Source organism: Notechis scutatus, chromosome 5, assembly GCF_049901735.1.
Source record: "Notechis scutatus isolate UNSWTSFEM ecotype Mainland chromosome 5, rNotScu1.2, whole genome shotgun sequence".
In the NCBI taxonomy this organism is placed as follows: domain Eukaryota; kingdom Metazoa; phylum Chordata; class Lepidosauria; order Squamata; family Elapidae; genus Notechis; species Notechis scutatus.
The window spans coordinates 58,495,553-58,515,227 of record NC_142013.1 but is presented as its reverse complement, the minus strand read 5'-3'; the positions used below and the strand labels follow the sequence as shown (position 1 = coordinate 58,515,227).

The following is a 19,675-nucleotide window of genomic DNA, read 5'->3' as shown; positions in this document are numbered from 1 at the left end:
GATACAGTTGAAAAAGCGGAGTTATTCTATCTGGAATATTTTAGAGGAAGGGAGGAAGATTCAAGAAAAGAAGAGTCGTTAATTGAATTTCAAGAGGAATGTACAGCGGCAATTGAAAAAGAGGAAGGAGCCGTAGGTGGTGTACCCAGAGAACAACGAGAACTAAGATCTACTAGAGCAACAAATCCTTCTTACAAAGTCTAAAATGGATGAGAAAAAATTGATTACAATTAATATAATTAATGTATTAATTAATTAATACAATTAACATTTTTTTAGCAAAGAACATGTTAGTAAGACAAAAGAAAGAATTGGAGGAAGTTTTGGGGATCCAGGTCACAAACAAGGTTAAGTATTTAGGGATACATATAACACCAAGATGTAGCACACTTGAGGACAATTATCTCAAACTTAAACAACAGATTGCGACAGATTTGATAAAATGGGAAAATTTACAATTACCCTGTTTCTCCAACAATACGGCCTCCCCAATAGGAAGTCCCAGCATGTTTTATAGGCATGAAATGAAATCAAGCCCCTCCCCCAAATTAAGGCCTATATTAAAACATGCGAAATGGGGAAAATGGCGGGGGCTTGCTGTTAGGAAGTACTTTTATTGAACACCCGGATATGGTGCTGCCTGCATTGACCCTGATACAAAGTGCCCCCAACACCGAGGTCAACATCCAAGCTGTCGCCACCGCCTGCCCGAAGATGCAAGGGGGAATTAAGTCATCCCGAAAAGACGGCCTAGCCATTTTTTGGGGCTCAAAAATAAGACCCGGCCTTATATATGAAAACACGGTATCACTGATTGGGAGAATATCTACAATTAAGATGAATGTATTGCCTAGAATCTTATACTTATTCCAGACAATTCCACTCAGATTAGGGAAAGAATTTTTTGAAGATTTAAACAAAACAGTGCTAAAATACATTTGGCAGGGGAAGAAAGCGAGAATGAAACTTAAATTGTTACAAGATGCAAAAGTAAGAGGAGGATTTGCTTTGCCCAATTGGGAATTATACTACCAAGCGACAAGTCTGATGTGGGTAAAGAAGTGGATAACATTAAGGAATACTAGACTTTTGAATTTAGAAGGACATGACTTGCTGTTAGAGTGGCATGCCTTCCTCTGGTATAAGGGAACTAAAACGCAGGGGTATTTTAGAAGACATTATATTCAAGAAGTATTGTTTCTAAACTGGGAGAAGATAAAAAAGCAATATTATTTAAAAATTCCACTATGGTTATCTACTATTGAAGCTTTTTCCTATCCAATAATATATAAAAAGGAACGAACAGTTAGATATGGTGAGATATTGAATGAAAAGGGTGAACTTAAACTATGCTAGCATTGGAAGAACAAGGTGTAAAAATGAATTGGTTTTCATATTTGCAAATACAATCTAGATTTGATAAAGATGTTAAAACAGAAGGTATCTATGACAAGTTGACTGATTTAGATAAAATTTTGACAGGTACTGATGAAAAAGTAATCAAAAACTTTATGGACATTTGCTAGACTTTAAATTAGAGGAAGAACAAGTAAAAGAAACAATGATTGCGTGGAAAAAATTTGGATATGGGATTGACTTAGATAAATGGCAAAAATTGTGGTATCAAAATTATAAAATGACAATGTCAACTGCGTATAAAGAAAATTTGTATAAGATGTTTTACAGGTGGCACTTACCCCCGACGAGAATTGCCAGGATGTTCAAGGATAAATCGGATAAATAGTAGTACGAGCCGATGGTAACTTCCGACAGGGGATAAAGTGGGCCATTTTAGTTAACATATCAACCACCACGAGCACCGTCGTATATCCAGACGAAGAGGGCAAATGCGTTAAAAAGTCCATGGAAATTGCCCCCCATGGTCTGTCTGGAGTTCACAGTGGTTGAAGGAGACCAGGAGGCGCACTTGTCGCGGCTTTCGCTTGCTTGCACTGTACACAGGATGCGACATAGGCATAGACATCATGCCGGACTCAAGGCCACCAAAAAGTCTGTGTGACAAGATGAAGGGTCTTAAAGAATCCAAAATGGCTGGCAGCAGGGTTGTCATGACATTGAGTCATGATGAGGGCTCTAAGTGTCCTCGTTGGCACGTACAATCGGCCCTGATGTCATAATAAGCCCTCCTCCAGAGTCCATGGAGAGTCAGGTCCAATTTCCCCCATTCTCTGCTGCGACCATGTGTCTAAACGCTGCGCCTCTCGTATCCGAGTCCTCAAATCCACTGGTTTTTGGATAACGGCCAAAGATTCCGGTGGCAGCACCGTACGTGGAGGAAGAGGGTCCTCGGGACAAAGATACTCCGGTTTACGGGACAGGGCATCTGCTCTCCGGTTCTGACCACTGGGGATATAAGTCACAAAAAAGTTGAACCGAGCAAAGAACAACGACCACCGAATCTGTCGCTGGTTCAATTCCTCGAAGTGGACAAGTGCTCCAAATTACGATGATCCGTCCGAACCTCCACCTTGTGCCGAGCCCCCTCAAGGTGATGTCGCCAGGTCTCAAACGCAGCCTTGATAGCCAGCAACTCTTTCTCCCAGATAGTATAGTTGCGCTCGGAAGGAGTGAGTTTCCGAGAATAGTAAGCGCAGGGAAAAAGAGGGGCGCCATCCACTGGGGCTTGCAACAACACAGCCCCAATAGCCATGTTGGACGCATCCGTCTCCACCACAAACGGACGATGTGGATCAGGATGCCTCAGGATAGGTTCTGCGACGAAGGCCTTTTTAAGAGCCTCAAAGGCCTGTTGCTGCGGGGGCCCCCACTGGAACGGGACCTTCTTTCTAAGGAGCTGAGTGATGGGATCCGTCAGCTTGGCAAAACCCGGGATGAAGGTCCGATAATGATTAGCGAACCCCAAGAGACACTGAACGTCTTTCACTCGATGAGGGGGTTCCCAACTACACAAAGCCTCCACTTTATGCGGGTCCACGGCAATGCCTTCAGGAGAGATGATGTGCCCCAAGAACTCTATGGAAGTCTGGAAAAAGAGGCATTTCTCCAGCTTCGCATAGAGTTGATGCTCCCGAAGACGTTGCAATACCTGAGGAACTTGTTGAATATGGTTCTCCCTGGACCTAGAATAAATCAAAATGTCGTCCAGGTACACCACCACGAACCGATCGAGCATGTCCCGGAACACGTCGTTCATCAAATGCTGGAAGACCGCGGGGGCGTTGGTCAATCCGAACAGCATCACGGTGTATTCAAAATGGCCGTATCGGGTGCCAAATGCCATCTTCCATTCGTCCCCCTCTCGCATCCGCACCAGGTTGTAGGCCCCTCGAAGATCGAGCTTGGTGAAGACAGTAGCCTCCCGTAACCGCTCCATCAACTCTGGAATGAGCGGCAAGGGATAACTATTCCGCACCGTAATGGTGTTCAACCGGCGGTAGTCGCAACACAAGCGTAAGTCCCCCACCTTCTTTTTAACGAAAAGAACGGGAGCAGAAAGAGGGGATGACGACGGCCAGATAAACCCCCGGGCCAAATTCTTTTCCAAGAAATCACGAAGGGCGGCCAATTCGGGCTCAGACATAGAATACAGGCGTCCCTTGGGTAGTGGAGCATCGGGCAAAAGGTTCACGGGACAGTCATAGGGTCGATGTGGGGGTAACCAATCCGCCTCCTTCTCACTAAAGACATCGGAAAAATCGGAGAGTTCAGGAGGTACGGAGACAGCGGGGGTGGCGATGTCCTGGCCAGCACAGGTGTGTCGTAAATGGTCCACGCACTGGAGACTCGGGAACGAAATGGCGTTCCGCGCCCAAGCCACCAGAGGATCGTGTAACCGTAGCCAGGCCATACCAAGGACCAAGGGGAGATGGAGGTCCGCAGTGATGTAAAAACTAATCGCTTCCTCATGGTCCCCAATAACCAGGCGCAATGGCTGGGTAGCGAAACGAATGGGCCCAGCACGAAGCTCCCGCCCATCAATCGTTTCCACCTTGATTGGAGGCTCCACCGCAACTAAAGGGACATCAAAGTGAGTTGCAAAGGCCTGGTCCATAAAACTGGTAGTAGCCCTCGAGTCCACCAACGCAACTGCAGGAATCCCCTCCGACCGGGACTGCAAGAAAACCTGCGTGTCTAAAAGTAAATGTCGAGGGGGACCAGAGTTCACCTCCGCTATTTCGGGTGGTTGGTTGATACGTGCCCGACCTAGGGTTTCCCCGAGGCCAGGCCTGCCCTGTTTCCCGACTGAACAAGGTTAGATTCGGGCACTGGCTTGCGTGCCCCCCGTCGTTTACCAGGACAGGAATTCACAAAATGTCCAGGCCCCCCACAATACAGGCATAAGCCTCCTTGAAGTCTCCGGGTACGTTCTTGGGCCGTCAAACGAGGTTGGACCGCACCCAACTCCATCGGCTCCTCAGCCCTGGCCACGGCACTGTGGGAGACCTGGGGCACTGGTTGTACAGGATGCTGTGGCCTTGAGGTGGATGGCTGCTCCGGAACTGGGCGTCTAGTCTTGCGCCATTGAAGCCGGGCGTCAATGCGCAAGCATTGCACCACCAGAGCATCGAGGGTCAGGGCCGGTTCCACGTGCACCAACTCGTCTTGTATGTCCTCCGACAGACCATCTTGGAAAGCGTCCATTTGAGCAGCCTCATTCCACGCAGAGTCCAAGCAGAGCAGTCGAAACTCTGAAATGAACTCCTGCAATGGGCGTTTCCCCTGGCGAAGTTCCTTCAGGCGTCTGGCTGCTGTCTGAGCTCGTATGGGGTCCTCATACATGAGTCTCAGGTGACGCCAAAACCCCTGATAGTCCGTTAGCAAGGGACTATCCTGCACCAACAAAGGAGTGGCCCACCTGGCAGCCGAGCCCGACAAAAGGCTGATAACAAACCCCACCCGAGCCCGGTCATCAGGAAAATCCTCGGGCCTCAGAGCCATAAACAATTGGCACTGTCCCATGAAAGCCGGGAACATTTCAGGCTGCCCAGAGAACTTATCCGGCACAGCTACCGGGCATTTCCTACGGGGAGGGGCAGGAGGAGCAGCATGAGCTTGCAGCAGCGTGAGTTGGTTAACCAGCTGGGTAACTTGCTGCTGCAAAACCTGGTTATCATTTAGAAGTTGATTAATCTGCTGCTGCTGCTGTTGTTGATCCATCTTGGTTAGAAGATGGTGTTTGCTGGTTCGGGACAAAAATGTTCTGTCTCACCTGTGACCACGAGGTGAAAGTCCAAGTTTCCAAAGGAATATAAAAAAACAGACAGGACCAGGAACGACAGGGTTAAATTCCTTTGACTGGAGAAGTCCTTGGCAGTCTTCCACAAGCTGCCTGCCAAGTCCGATAATAAAACAAGACCATAAATCAAAGGCAAACGCCGCACAGAGAATTTGTCAAAGCTTCTATCCCAAATAAACAAGTTGTCCCGAATGAGGATCCAGAGCTAACACGCCCCCTTTTATTCCCTGAGGGGCGTGTCAGTCTCTCATCTTAGTCCCTGATTTGACATTTCCTTTTACGTTGCATTTCGCGTCTATGTCTACGTCTTTGCCTTGCATCAAACCAACATTCCTCAGTTTGATCCTCAGCCAAAGGCTCTGCTACGCTCTCCTGATTATCTGCCGACACCTGAGGCACAACCAGGGAGGAAGGTCCTGGGGAGGAAGATAATTCCGAATCCTCCAGCAAAGCAGGCTCAAACCTCAGAGCCAAATCCTCCTCTTCCTCATGGCTCAAGTCTGTGTCCTCCAGCAAAGCAGGCTCAAACCTCCAGGCCAAATCCCTCTCTTCCTCATTGCTTAAGTCTGTATCTTCTAACAGGGCAGGCTCAGACCTCCGAGTCACAACATATATGTATATGTATATGCATATGAACACAATACAGAAGCCTGATGATGGCAGATGAGATTCTGCCGAAACGTTGCTACAACTTTAAAAGCACAACTACAATGACGTGGGAAAGGAGGGGCCTCTCTTATCCTTTGGGGGGGGGGAAGAGGGAGGATTTAAGAAGCCACATGGTGCCCGGCTCTCCCTTAAACAGAAGAAAAGCAGAGCCATCTCATATCTCCCCCAAGTCAGAGGAAACCTCTCCCTCCTTTGCCAGGTGTGGCTGCCTAGAGTTGGGGGAGGAAAGGAGGGCCAGGCTGGAAGTGCCGACGAAGACAGGCTCCTAATAACCAGGCAACACCCCACCCATTCAGCCTCTGCATGAGAAGAGGACTCCTCGAGGCTAAGCTCCAGGTTTCTCCTGCCGCTTCCAAGCAGAGAAGGATCCCTCCCTGTGTGGAGGCTGAAGGGGTGGGTGTTGAGCCCAGAAAAGCTTGAGCTCTCGCCTGCAGAAACATGCTGGTTATTAGGAGCCCATCTTCCTCGGCACTCTTTTGGTCTGCATTTGGTCTCCCCCTCTCCCCATGCAAAAGGAAAGCCAGACGGGCTTCTCCTTCCCTCCTACCCTTCCCCCTGCTCCCTTCCCACCGACTCAATCCTACTTTGGGACAGAAAAGAGCACGCTGGAAATGTGTGTTGGCATTTCCAACACACCTCTCTCCGGCGCTCGCCTGCAATTCTTCGCATTCTTCCAGGCCTGGCTTGCTGAGAGGGGAGAGCGTCTCTGCTGCCCCCCAGGAAAAGCAAGCGATCAGAAACAGCTCTTGCTGAGGCGAAAGAGCAGAGATCAGAAGGCACAGGCAACAGAAAGCAGCGCTTTTCAAAGGTGGCAGCTTCCATCTACTCTTGCCTGTGCCTTCCTCGATCTGAGCTCTTTCGCTCCAGACAGAGCGATGTTTCTGCTTGCTTTTCCTGTGCTTTCTCTGGGCAGCAATGGCTGGGGCTATGGGGGGGGCAGCAGAGCAGAGCGCTGAGAGGGATGAGGAAACTGATGCTGATGCCCCATTCTTTACCTTTGAACTGGTGAGCTCAGATTCGCCCACTTGGCCCCCTCCCACCACCACCAGCCAGTACTTTTCTTCCCCTGGGCCGCCCCTACAGCCTTTGGCCATAGAGGAAGAGCCCAGGCCAGGAGAGGCAAACTGGAAGGTGTGGGAGCGCCACGCAAATGTAAACAGCGTGGTGGTCCTGCACCTTCCGGCCATCTCCATAGCCATTTCAGCCCACCTGTGCCACCAGCCCCCTCTTGCTGCAACAGCACCATTACCTCGTCCTAGCCGGTGAGGGCTGCGCTGCTTTTTGCAGGTTTGCGCTCGGCCGAAGAGTGGGAGCCAGTGGGTGGGTGGGCCATAATCCAGGGTGCAGTCTGGATTGCTTTGGGGGATGCTCTGGGGGGATATTTCTCTGTGGCCCACCAAAATTTTCTCACGGACCACTGGTTGGTGACCACTGCTCTAGATCAGGGGTCGCCAACCTTTTGGACCTCAAGGACCACCAAACTCATAATTATAAATCCCGTGGACCACTAACTTGAATTTTGACTGATGGTGGCGCAGGAAACTTTGGCCGGGCTCTCAAGAGATGAGAGTGACTCCGGGTGGTTCTCTCTGCTAACAGGCAAAATTGTCTCTCTCTAAGTATCTACAGTGAGGTGTCACATAAAATGGTTCATTCTGTATTGTTGAATTTCTACTGCTTATTGCCTCAGGTATTAAATACTGTCACCTTGATTAGGAGGGGGAAACATTTACTGTTTTGCATTTCGTGAAGCCACACTCCAACTAGTGTAATAAAATGGAACTATTTTGCCATTATATTACAATTTCTCTTTCTCTGAACAACCTCTCTACCCCAACTATTATATTTTTTAGTCTGCAATGGGCCAGTAACATAAAATACAAGAAACCTTGCCAAAAGGCTCTGATTTTGTGACAGGGACTCACACCACAAATACATGAAACTCTTGATTCCTCCAAGGGAGAAAAAAAAATATGGCAACACAAGGAACCAGGAATCTCCCCTTCAGACAAAGGAGTGGCAGGCATATTCCCCTCTGAAAAAAAAATCGGGGCCGGCCAAAAGAGACCCCGCGCCGCAAGCCAAGAAATCGCACACACAACACCAACGCTACACACCCTTCCTTTCCAGCCGGTCACGTGTGGATCAGCTCCAGAGCTGGGCAGCCGCTTCCCTGGGGGTGGGGCCGAGGCCGCCGCCTGGGGAGTGCCCGCTGCTTTCCCTCACCAGGGCCAGGCGGTGGCGTGTTGCATGGAGAGACGGATGGTCCGTGGCTGCCCAGCTCCCTTTTCCTGCCACTCAGCGGCCTCCACTCACACCACCCAGGCTCCGCTCAGGTGTCCGGCTGGGGCTGTCAGGAGTTGCTACCGCCGGCGCGGCTCCGCGAGACTCCAGTCCCGCGTTGCCTTGGGAAGGGAAAGGCAAAACCGAGCCTGAGCCATCGGTGCCGCTGCTGCTGTTGCAAAGCGCCGCCGCGGCTCTTCCTTTTGCCTTTCCCTTCCCGAGGCAATGCGGGACTGGAGCCGCGCCGGCAGTAGCAACTCCTGACTCAGGGGGCCTCCGAGGGGAGGGAAGGAGGAGAAGAAGGGGGGGAAAGGGGGGGGCGATTTCCAAAAAAATCGGAATTCCGATTTTAATCGGAAGAATATCATGTCTGGAGTGGCCGGCTGGATGCGGTTTTACACCTGGTGCCCTGAAGGGCTCCAGAAGCCGGGCTCGGGTGCTCCCAATAGATATGTAACAGGGGGGCAGGGGGCGCATCCTTGGGCGGGACTGCAAACAAGGACACCCAGGAGCTGGCAGGGTTTAAGAGAGGGGCGAAAGAAGCAGCGGCGGCAGAGGGAGGGTTTTCTTCCCCCTTTGTGGAAGCTGCTCCGGGCACCATCTCTTCCCTTCCAGCACTGCCCCCAGCACCAACTGGAAGTTCAGTGCTTCTGAATGGAGTGCTTCTCTGGCCGCCGTGCTTTGGTGACAGGTACAAATGTAGCATCCTTGGGGCTGCGCTGCTAGAGCAATGCTGGCGCTTCAGGGACAAGCCCCTTTCCCCACCCCCCATGTTAGTGAGGTGCAACAATGTTGTGCTCCCCTTTGCACAGGAGTTTGGCCAAGCTATCTGCAAAAATTGTCTTTCTTGAGGAGTGCTTGATAGTTTGCAGATATCTTGGCCACCTGTTAGTGGAGAGAAGCAGACGTAGTCACTCTCATCTTGAGAGCCCGGTCAAAGTTTTCTGTGCCACTCGTGCTTCAGTGCTTTGACTCCCAGGGGCAGGAGTTCTACCAAGTTACCTGCAAAATCGTCTCTCTTTCTCTCTTGAGGAGCGCTTGCGGAGAGAAGCAGCCAGAGTCACTCTCATCTCTCAAGAGCCCAGCCGAAGTTTCCCGTGCTGCTTCTGCGAGTGTTCCATGAGAGAGAGAGACAATTTTGCAGATAGCTTGGCTGAACTCCTGTCCCTGGGAGTCAAAGTGCTGAAGCAGAGATTTCCAACCCCACCACGGGCCGGTCCCATATTCCAGAGCTGCAGTAGTCACAAGACTCTCCCTTTGGTCATCCCGGAGCAGCTCATCCATGGCAGGCTGGTGCACAGGTCAGTCCTGTGACTACTGCAGCTCTGGAATATGGGACCGACTTTTCCACCAACATCAGCAAGCCACCCCAGGCGGATTTCCCTCCCCCACCATTGGTCTTACCTTACCTTCCAGTTCCAGCTCGCGGTACTCAAGGTAAGGTTTGCACTTGGCTGAAGGGTGGGGGCAGCGGGTGGGCAGGCCACGTAGGCTGTGCAGACTTATGTTCCCACACAGTCTGGATTAATTGTTTTGGGGGGTGCTTTGGGGGAGACATTCCTCTGCGGCCCACCAAAATTTTCTCACGGCCAACCAGTGGGCTGTGGCCCACCAGTTGGCAACCGCTGCTCTAGATAACTTTTTTAGTTTTTGTCTTGCTTCATTTTGTACTCTGAGACCACACTTGCCTGTTATTCTGGTTACTTTAGACTTCCTGCTTTAGCATTATAATTTCCTATGATGAAAGAACATCTTCTTTTGATGTTAGTTCTAGAAAGTGTTATAGTTCTTCATAGAACTGGTTGACCTCAGTCTCTTCAGATCAGTGGTTGGGGCACAGATTTTGATTATTGAGATGTTGAATGGTTTGCCTTGGGATCATTCTGCTGTTTTTGAGATTGTATCGCAATACTGCTTTTCCTACTCTTTTATTGACTATGAAGGCTAGTTAGTTCTTCTAAGGGATTCTTGCCCACAGTAATAGATATAATGGTCACCTGAATTAAACTTTCCGATTCCTGTCCACTTCAATTCACTGATTCTCAAGGTGTCAGTGTTGAATCTTGTCATTTCATGTTTGACCACATTTAGCTTACCTTGATTCATTTTTAGGTTCCTATGCATTAACTTGAGAGCAGGTGTGGCCATAGTTGTGGCTAAGAGTCTCTTTGCACAGGTATGTCTGGTACACAATTTGTACCCTCCCCTGGACTAGAAGGCTCTTCAGTCAGTAAATCATGTTATGATTACCTGTTTCCTGGATGAATGTAATGAGGACTAGTAGAGCTGCCTTTGAAGATGATATAAAAGCTACAGCTAGTCCAGAATGCAGCAATGCAGGCAGTGATAGGAGCAGCATGTTATGCCAACATAACCTCACTGCTTCACTGTTTACCAGCTGGCTTTCAGGTTAAATTCAAAGTGCAGGTTATTCTCTTTTACCCGCATGACACAGTCAGTTAGATATCCAGGCCCAATCTCCAATTGTTTCTGCCCATCTGGTGCAATCAAGAAGTTTGAGTGCACTCTGGATCCTGTTCATCAAACACTATCATCATGAGACATACCTATTAAATTATAACACCTGCCCTCTTAAATGATATATGACTTTGTCGCAATTTCCATTCTTATGATATTCTGGTAATTACTAAAAACTGATCTCTGGAGCCTTGGGATGGTTAAGGAGCTCCACTTAGCTTAGCTCTTCTGGTCAGCTATGTTCTCTTTTATATGTATTGCTTCTTTTATTTGTAAGCCACCTTCAGTAGCCAGGTAGCCTCAAGATGGGATTAAATAAACAAATAACTAAAGTTTACCTAAACAATTCAAATAGCAATATTCAATACCTTCAAGGAAATAATCAAATACCTTGCTTTTGTGCAATCTGCCTTTTGCCAATATTCAGGTTGATTTTCTTTATTAACATTTTCACCAGCAAGTTGCAATATTTGTACTCTTTGATTGAAAATTGGGATTCTTCAAGAAAGTGGCAGGACTGTTCACCTTTCAGTCAATATCAACTCCCAAAATATTATTTAGGGCTTGTAGCCCAATAAATAAACCAATAGTAATCACCAGCAGATTATTAAACCTAAATTGTGGAAGTTGACTAATACCAAGTTCTGTATGTCTACTTATGTAGACTTATTCCTCATAATGTGAGGGGTGCATGTTAAACCTTGACTACTGTTTGCTAAATCTATGGGACTCAAAAATATATACGCAGAAATAAAAAAGGATTTGTAATCCAAAGATTTATTAGCAATTAAACAATGATGTTTCATTTCAGAGATATTTCCTTACCAGATTCCTCAATGGCAGAGCTTGAAATGTACTGGAAAAATTCTTAAAAATTCAGGGAGATATTTAGAGATGGATTTGCCTTCAGAGTAACTGACTGCATAGCACAGTTAAACATCAGGAGCTGACCACACGAAATATTTTATGACATTTTGTTATGTCATAGAATATTTTATGATAATTTTTATGTCATAAATTGTTTATAAAATTTGCCAAATTTTAATTCACTAGAATTAAAGATTTTGGATGCATTCTGTAAGCTACCCATGTGAGGTAGCTGGGTTTAAAAGGTTGTGCCTTATAATGCAAAATTTCACCCAGTTACAGACCTGAGAGTTTTCATAGAACAGTATATAGATTGGGCTGACTTAGCTAGAGAAAACCAAATTGAAATTTAAGTGTCTCGGGAACAAGTGAGGGTACAAAGGAACAATTTCCTTAGCATGCCTTCTGATAAATGATTTTCAGCAACCGCTCCCCTGATAAACACTTTGTAACAATGTCCTAACATCTTTTCAAAATTTCAAATATGTTCATGGTTCACGTTTGAGCCTCATTTACCTCTGTAATCCCTATCACAGTCACACTTGGAAAAAAGCTACTTACCATCTACACTGTATCTTAGTCATATTGTATTGTATTATACAGTATGTCTTTATATTATAAAGATGAAGTATGCAGTAGCTAATGAAAACAACTCTATGCAACCATAGTTGTGTAATAGCAAACAACATTCTTAAAGACATAAAATGACTAGCAGCAACATAAGGTCAACTAAAAATATGATATGGTCCACTGGGGGCCCTTATGGTCCACATCTATTCTAGTCCCCAACCCCTGGTCTGTGGACCGGCACCAGTCTGTGACATGCCAAAAACTGAATTGTGCAAACAAGTGAAGCCCCATCTGCAGAATGCAGGCAGCACACAAAACTACACCCCCCTTGATCTACAGAAAAACCTCTCTCTACAGAACTGGTCCCTGGTACCCAAAAGGTGGGAACCACAGCTCTGGAACACTGAAAACATACATTGCTAAAATTAAAGTTTCTCTCTAGAATCTATGAATGCATAAATAAATCTATGAATGTATAAGACAGCATAAACTCACAATATTTTGGTTTTATTTTGTAAAAGAGACCAAAAAAAAAATCCCTCCATGTTTAGTATACCACAAAATTTAGCTATGGAATCAACAGGATTCAATACTTCACCTGTTTAGCTAAATTTAATATAATATCTTCCATTGAACTAACATAAGGAGCCTTGGTGGCGCAGTAGTTAGAATGCAGTACTGCAAGCTACTCCTGCTGCAATTTGGCAGATCGAATCCCATCAGGCTCAAGACTGACTCAGCCTTCCATCCTTCCGAGGTGGGTAAAATGAGGACCCAGATTGTTGGGGGCAATATGCGACTCTGTAAACCACTTTGAGAGGGCTGTAAAGCACTATAAAGCTGTATATAAGTCTAAGTGCTATTGCTATTGCTATTATACAAATCGACTTACACAATTTGTTACTAAATGTTGTACTTTATTTACCTACTTAGATGGCTTTAAAAGAGAACAGTCTCATATGGACTTGTCCTATTAGTGCAATGATCATGAAACTCCTGTGTTAAAAAATAATGTGTTTTTGAATATAGCTTGCTAGGAGGCAAACATGGCAGTGCTACTGGCTTTATCTCTTATAATTTTCTACAAACTATAACTAGAAAAAGAAAGCTGGAGGTAATCAAATCTTGATCAGATTCTAGCCTCTTATGCTCCTAATTTAAAAGTGCTTGATTCAGTTCTTTTGTTAACTGGAGGTTTAGAACTGTAACTGATAATGACGAATCTAGTAATAGTACAATTTAATTATAAACTTTTGAGATATCCTGTCACAATTATTTAAAATAACTGAGAGCTAAAATTAAAATAATACAATCTTTTGCTTTTTTAAACATTACTAGTTATAGTTTCTTTTCTCAACATGTATTAACCTTCTTAAAAAGAATACTATATTGAATATGGGTAGTCCTCATTTAGTGACTGTTCAGTGATGAAAAAGTAACTTTGCAATCGATCGTCATAGTTACTATCTTTGCAGGTCTGTAAAGTAAAGTAAAGCTGATGTAGGATCAGTAGCATAGCTGCTATTTAACTTAGTGACAGCTTCATTTAATGATTGAGTTATTGGTCTCAACTGTGGTCTTTAAACAAAGACTACCTAACTTTTTCCGACAGATTTTCTTAATCTTAATCAAAGCTGCTTATAGTGCTAGCTATCAGACAAGTGTTAATTAGTATTCATTCTTCTTAGCACAAAATTAAAGTAAGACAACATACCTGGCTACAGCTTCACTGTACACAAAACCAGCATCTGCTCTCTTTACAATTTCAAAGCAGAGGTCTGCACCATCCATACTGCATAAAGAAAGTATTGAAACAGTATTTATGAAATGTGAAACTGACTTTCAAAGTAACGTTAATATTCAGAAATGCACACTTTTCAATTATTTTCTAAATAACTCATAATTTAAACTAATTGAAATTTAGCTTGGTAGCAGCTCGTCATCTATCTATTAGAAGACAAGAAACTTTACAGACTTTACAGTGAAATCACTAACCAGTGATTTCATCTCAAAACACAATACAATTTTCGATAAACACTCTCAAATAGGAAGAGTTATTGGCATTTTTAAATTCTTAAATGCAAAATTTCTGAAACATTTGGCCACAGGCTTCTCTCTTCTCAAATCCCAAAACAAATGAATGGATACTGGGAATCCATGAGTAATTTCTATATGTATTCTCCTATGTTAAAGGTGAGCCAAGTGTAAAATAATGTTTGGACTAGGAAGATATAGGTTCAAATTCCAAATGAGCCACAAAGTTCACTGCGTGATTTTGCACTATTTTGGCACTACTTCACATGATTGTAGTGTGATCAAAAAGCCTTGAGGAGTTCTTGGAATAATGATGGTTTATTTGTTGAGAAGAAAGATAAACAGAGACAACCTAACATTATGGAACTCTTACAGAAACAGAATGAACTTGTAATTGAACACCATCAAGATAGAGTAGGTTAGAGTTCTGCCATTTACTGTTTCCAAAATCATCTGGAAGGCTGCTATCACAGGGGTGGGATTCTACTAGTTCACACCTGTTCACTAGAACCTGTTGTTAACATTCTAAGCAGTTTGGAGAACCGGTTGTTAGAAGAAATTACTGGCCTAATCCTGTAAGGAAGGCAGGAAGGAAACATTCTGGTGTTGCTTACAGAAACTGCCTCTCCGTTAACCCTTATTACATTCTTGGCAGGACTAGACTTCCTGTCTCAGGAACTTCTCAAGTTTTTTTCCCCTCCTTTGCTGGTACTTTGCTTGTGTGGAGTGACCATTCAAAGTTACAATGGCACTGAATAAAGTGACTTATGACCATTTTTCACACTTACGACTGTTGCAGCATCCCCAGTCTTGAGATGCCAGGCGAGAAGATGTGTGCCTCAATGTGAGTGATATTGAGTTGGCCACATCCAGCCAATAACATGACCACCAAGCCAGGCCCACCACCTAAGCCACGCCCACAGAACCGGTTGTTAAAAAATTTGAATCCCACCCCTGTGCTATCATTGTTCTCAGTATCTGCCACCTGAGATAATTGCTTCACTTAATCAATGACAAAGCTGTTTGGACTTAGTAAATTGCACCATTGGTAAAAATATGATGCAAAATAAAAGATCCACAGTAATATGTAATATTGCCTACAAGATTATCTTGGTAATTACAGAGATATACTATTAGTCCTTGACTGACAACTATTTGTTTAGTGACCAAAGTTACAATGACACTAAAGAAGTGACTTATGAGCATTAACAGCACTTATGACTGTTGCAGCATCCCCATGGTCACATGATCAAAATTTGGACTGTCGTGTATTTGAATGGGTTGCAGTGTCCCGAGGTCATGTAATCATCTTTTGTGACCTTCTGACAAGCAACGTAATGGAGAAATCAGGTTCACTAAACAGCTGTGTTTAATAACATCTTAACATCTGCCAAATGTGGCAAGAAAGGTCATAAAATGGGGCAAAAGTCATTTAACTGTCTTGCTTAGCAAAAGAAATGTTGGCCTTAATTGTGGTCATAAGCCAAGGACTATCTGTATTACAACAGTTGAAGTATATCTTTAATGTTCTTTATAATGCAGTTGAATTTTTTTGGGAACATAGCAGTCTCAATTTAAATTGAAACCACAGCAATTTTTCTCCTGTGCCAAGCAATGTCAATCAGAGACAATTAACACTAAAACCACAATATATAAGAGCACCCACTCATCACCAACTTTCCACCTGTTATTTCAGTGGTATGTCTAGGGAAGGAAAAAAGAAACTATATGCTGCATCCAAAAAATCCATACTCTATTTGCTCAGACAATATATGGATTAATGCTTTTTTTGGGGTAAGACAATGGCAGCTCAATTTCTGAATTTATGTAAACACAAAACAAAACAATCCAACTATGATCCCAATAATTTTTATAGACAGAAAATTTTTTATTGATAGAAAATATTTGTTGGTTTTCTTGTTTCTACATTGCTGAAAGTTTCCAAAGATGCCCTTTAGAACAAAGCTTTCCTTCTTCCTTCAGTAATACTTTTATATACAATAAATAATTTTGAAAGTGGAATTGTGAAATATCCTGTGGAAAGTTATTGGCCAATTTCTTTGTTATATGTAGGTGCTAACATTTTGACAACTTAGTTTCAAATATTATCAAATCCTTGAATTCATTAAAATGCAGTATTCTAATCCACAATTTCTGTGTTAAAAAAAGTTAGAACCTAGGAAAAGTATGAGACAGTATTAATAAAGGAAGAAGGGCTTGAATCTGGAGAAGAAATTACAGTCCTGAAGTGGAAGAAAGCACAAAAAAGACTCAAAATAATCATTCATTGATTTTAAGATGGATCAGACAGAAATTTAGACAAGATTCCAAAATTCCATTTTTTCTATCAAAGTACAACAAGGCAATAAGATATTCTTGTGTATGTTTCTTATATTAGAATCTCAAAAGGCTAGTACTGGTTTATCAAAGATTTATTTCTTCATCCATCAAAGATCTGGACTTTCTCTTCCAGTACTTATTCTGACTTTGGAACCACATTATCAAAATACGAGGGCTATCCACAAAATAGATTACGTTTTCGTCTGTAGCAAGAAGGGGCGGAGCTAGCGTGGCCATCTTTGGTCTGTGCGTCTGCCGCTCAGTCTGCATCTAGTCGTGCTAGTGGGAGGTTCATATCATTGCCCGTTATTTCACAGCAAACATTTGAAATGTGTGCTGCAATTGAAAATCCCGCGAGTTGTGAGGTGCGATCAGTGATAAGGTTTTTGTTGGCAAAAAAACATAAACCGATTGAAATTTTTCGGCAACTGTGTGAAGTGTACGGGGACAACATCATCACTGAAGGTGGAGTGCGCCAATGGCGCATTAAGTTTAAAAATGGACGAACTAGCGTTCATGATGAACAGCGGAGTGGACGTCCGAGCATTGTGACTGATGAACTGGTCCGCCCTACAGCCCCGATCTTGCACCAAGCGACTACCACTTGTTTCCGAGGATGAAGACCTGGCTTGGAACACAGCGCTTTGACGACGCGGAACTGCGGGCGGGCGTGACTGACTGGCTCAAATCTCAGGCGGCTGAATTATATGACAATGGAATTACAAAGCTTGTTCACCGCTATGATAAGTGCCTCAATTTGTTCGGTGAATATGTTGAAAAGTAGTATTTAAATGTCACTTTCAAGTGTACATAATAAAATTTTTTTCCTACACTTTGTTTTTTTTCTATCACAAAACAATCTATTTTGTGGATAGCCCTCGTATATATTTGAAGTATCAAGGTGGTATTGCTAGTGTTCTCTATTCCATAGTACATTAGTGTTTTAAATGGATATAGATGTACTAGTTTTCTTACATTTTTAAAATTTCATTTAAATATCTTTTAATAGCTATTATTAAAAATAGTTACTTTTTGATAGTGATTAAAATGTGGGGCTAATAGGAAAAATAGTTCATTTGTCAACTCATAAAATATTTCTATGGATATTTTAGAATTGCCAACAGAAACGGAGGGTTGAAAGAGCAGTGCAGCAGCTTGGAAATCAGAAGTACATTCCATACATAGTTTTTCAGAGATAGTAACCAGATGACTGAAGTTTCTGTTGCACAAAAATCTAACTGGAGAACATGATGGATGACTCTTGGCTATGGATGTATCTTATTGGAAAACGTGAATTATGATACACCCAGGAGGCGGGGGGAAACCAGGGTTAAGGATGACAATGAATTATGTCTCGCAGAATCAGCTACACCCAGGCAGTGCCGGACATGTTAACTCCCAATAAATCCTTTGAATTTTTGAAAGTTTGGCTCCAGACGCATGATTTAATTGACAGCATTCTTATTCACAGAAGTAATTGGATGATGCTGGGTCAGTCACACTCTCTCATCCCACCCTACCTTATATAGCTATTGGGGAAAAGAGAAGTGATATGTATGCTACCTTGAATTCCAGAATGAAAATAAGGCTATACATTTAATAAACAAATATTTATAACTGTCTGTGTCATATTACTAGTTAAAATTTCAATGTATTTTTGGAGAAAAATATTAAAATCAATGCTACCCCAAAATGGATATATATTTAGATGACAATAACTTTCTAAATATTTTAAACAGACTAATAAGATACCAAGAATATTCTTATGGGATAGCTCCTTGATTTTCTTTTTCAAATTACATATTGGATATGAAGGCATATATTTTAATTTCCTCAACTTAAACTTAAACAGGGCTTATATTCTGATTACTAGTGCTTTGTGGAATCTTAATAATCCATTTACCCAACTAGTTTGTACATTAGTTTGTACATTAGGTGGTGTTGTAACTTATTCTTTCTATGAGTTTCAGAATGGAAAAGAAGCCCAAAATATCAGCTAGTCTGATGCTTGCTGCCATGAAATGGGGGTGGGGGGAGAGAGAAACTACAACTATCTAGCTACAAGGGGGCTGGGCTGTATACTGTATCTTTATCTGTGCTGTTCCTGCTCTGGTGCCTCAGAGCTTGCTTGAACCATTTTGCATTCAGTCTGTTCCTAGTAAAAGTGCTTTTCTCTAAAGCTATGGAGCAAGGATTCTTCTTTCCTAGGAATTGAATAGAGGCAATCCTGACAGTAAGCAAGCTCTGCCTTAATGGTCAACCAGGAGACAGCAGTCTACTGTGGGGACCAAGCATCCAATGTCCAACCACTGGAGTGAGATGGAGGAAATTGGAGTTACAGCCAGCTTCCCCACTAAACCACATCAGACTCTAGGTAAGGCAGAATGGCAAGAGGAGACAGGCTTCAGCGAGAAGCTCCAGGCTCAGGTGGGCAAGGGGAGTGGGTCAAAGGGAAGATACCCTTCCCGGGAGAGAAGCTCAGAGGAAGCCATGCTGAATCAGGCTCTGTTTCTGATACAACAGGTTAGGGGGAATTGAAGAGCCAAAGAAAGAGCCTCTTGCACAGGAAGCTTCTCAGGGTTCTTGGATCCCCCAGACCAAGCTGTGCAAGCTACTCCGCCTGCAGGGACTGTTCCTCGAAAGCACCAGGCCCCAAAGGTCCCAGCCTTGGGGGTTAAGTATGGGGGAGACACTGAGCAATTGGGGTTCTTCCTGGTGCAAGTTTGGAACTACATGCAGGAGTATGGGACTGAACTGGAGATAGCAGAAACCTGGATAAAGCAAGTAAACATAGCCCTGGAAGGGGAGGCAGCGGAGTGGATGGCTTCTTTCCACAATGACAATCCCCCCCAACTGTGGAACTATGACCACTTTATGGCAGCCTTTCGCCAACAGTTTGAGGATCTACTGGCTGAGCATAAGGCAAGCATCTGGATAAAGGGTGTCTGTCATTGACCATGTACACCCAGGAGTTCTGAGAGTTGGTGTGCCGGTTGGCCGCATGGTCCAAAAATGTCATTGACTAATTCAAAGATGGCCTCAATGATGACATCTACCACACCTGCATCTCACACAGGGCCCCAAAAATCCTACAGTGCTGGTATGTGTTGGCAGAGGAAGTGGAGATCGACCTTGCCTGGAACCAGCAATGGAGAGGTGATGGACAGGTTTAGTCCTTCCTTCCCACGCATAAGAAACAATCCGGGAGCACAATGT

General features: G+C 44.1%; 1 protein-coding gene across 1 annotated transcript in view; it reads right to left on the bottom strand.

The window, feature by feature from the left end:
* CASK (calcium/calmodulin dependent serine protein kinase) overlaps nt 1-19,675 on the bottom strand; it is a 209,519-nt gene that overhangs the window by 144,025 nt on the left and 45,819 nt on the right. The window contains exon 3 of the mRNA XM_087967572.1: nt 13,800-13,877. Coding sequence (XP_087823698.1) covers nt 13,800-13,877 — 78 coding nt within the window. The remainder of the gene's footprint in view (nt 1-13,799; nt 13,878-19,675) is intronic.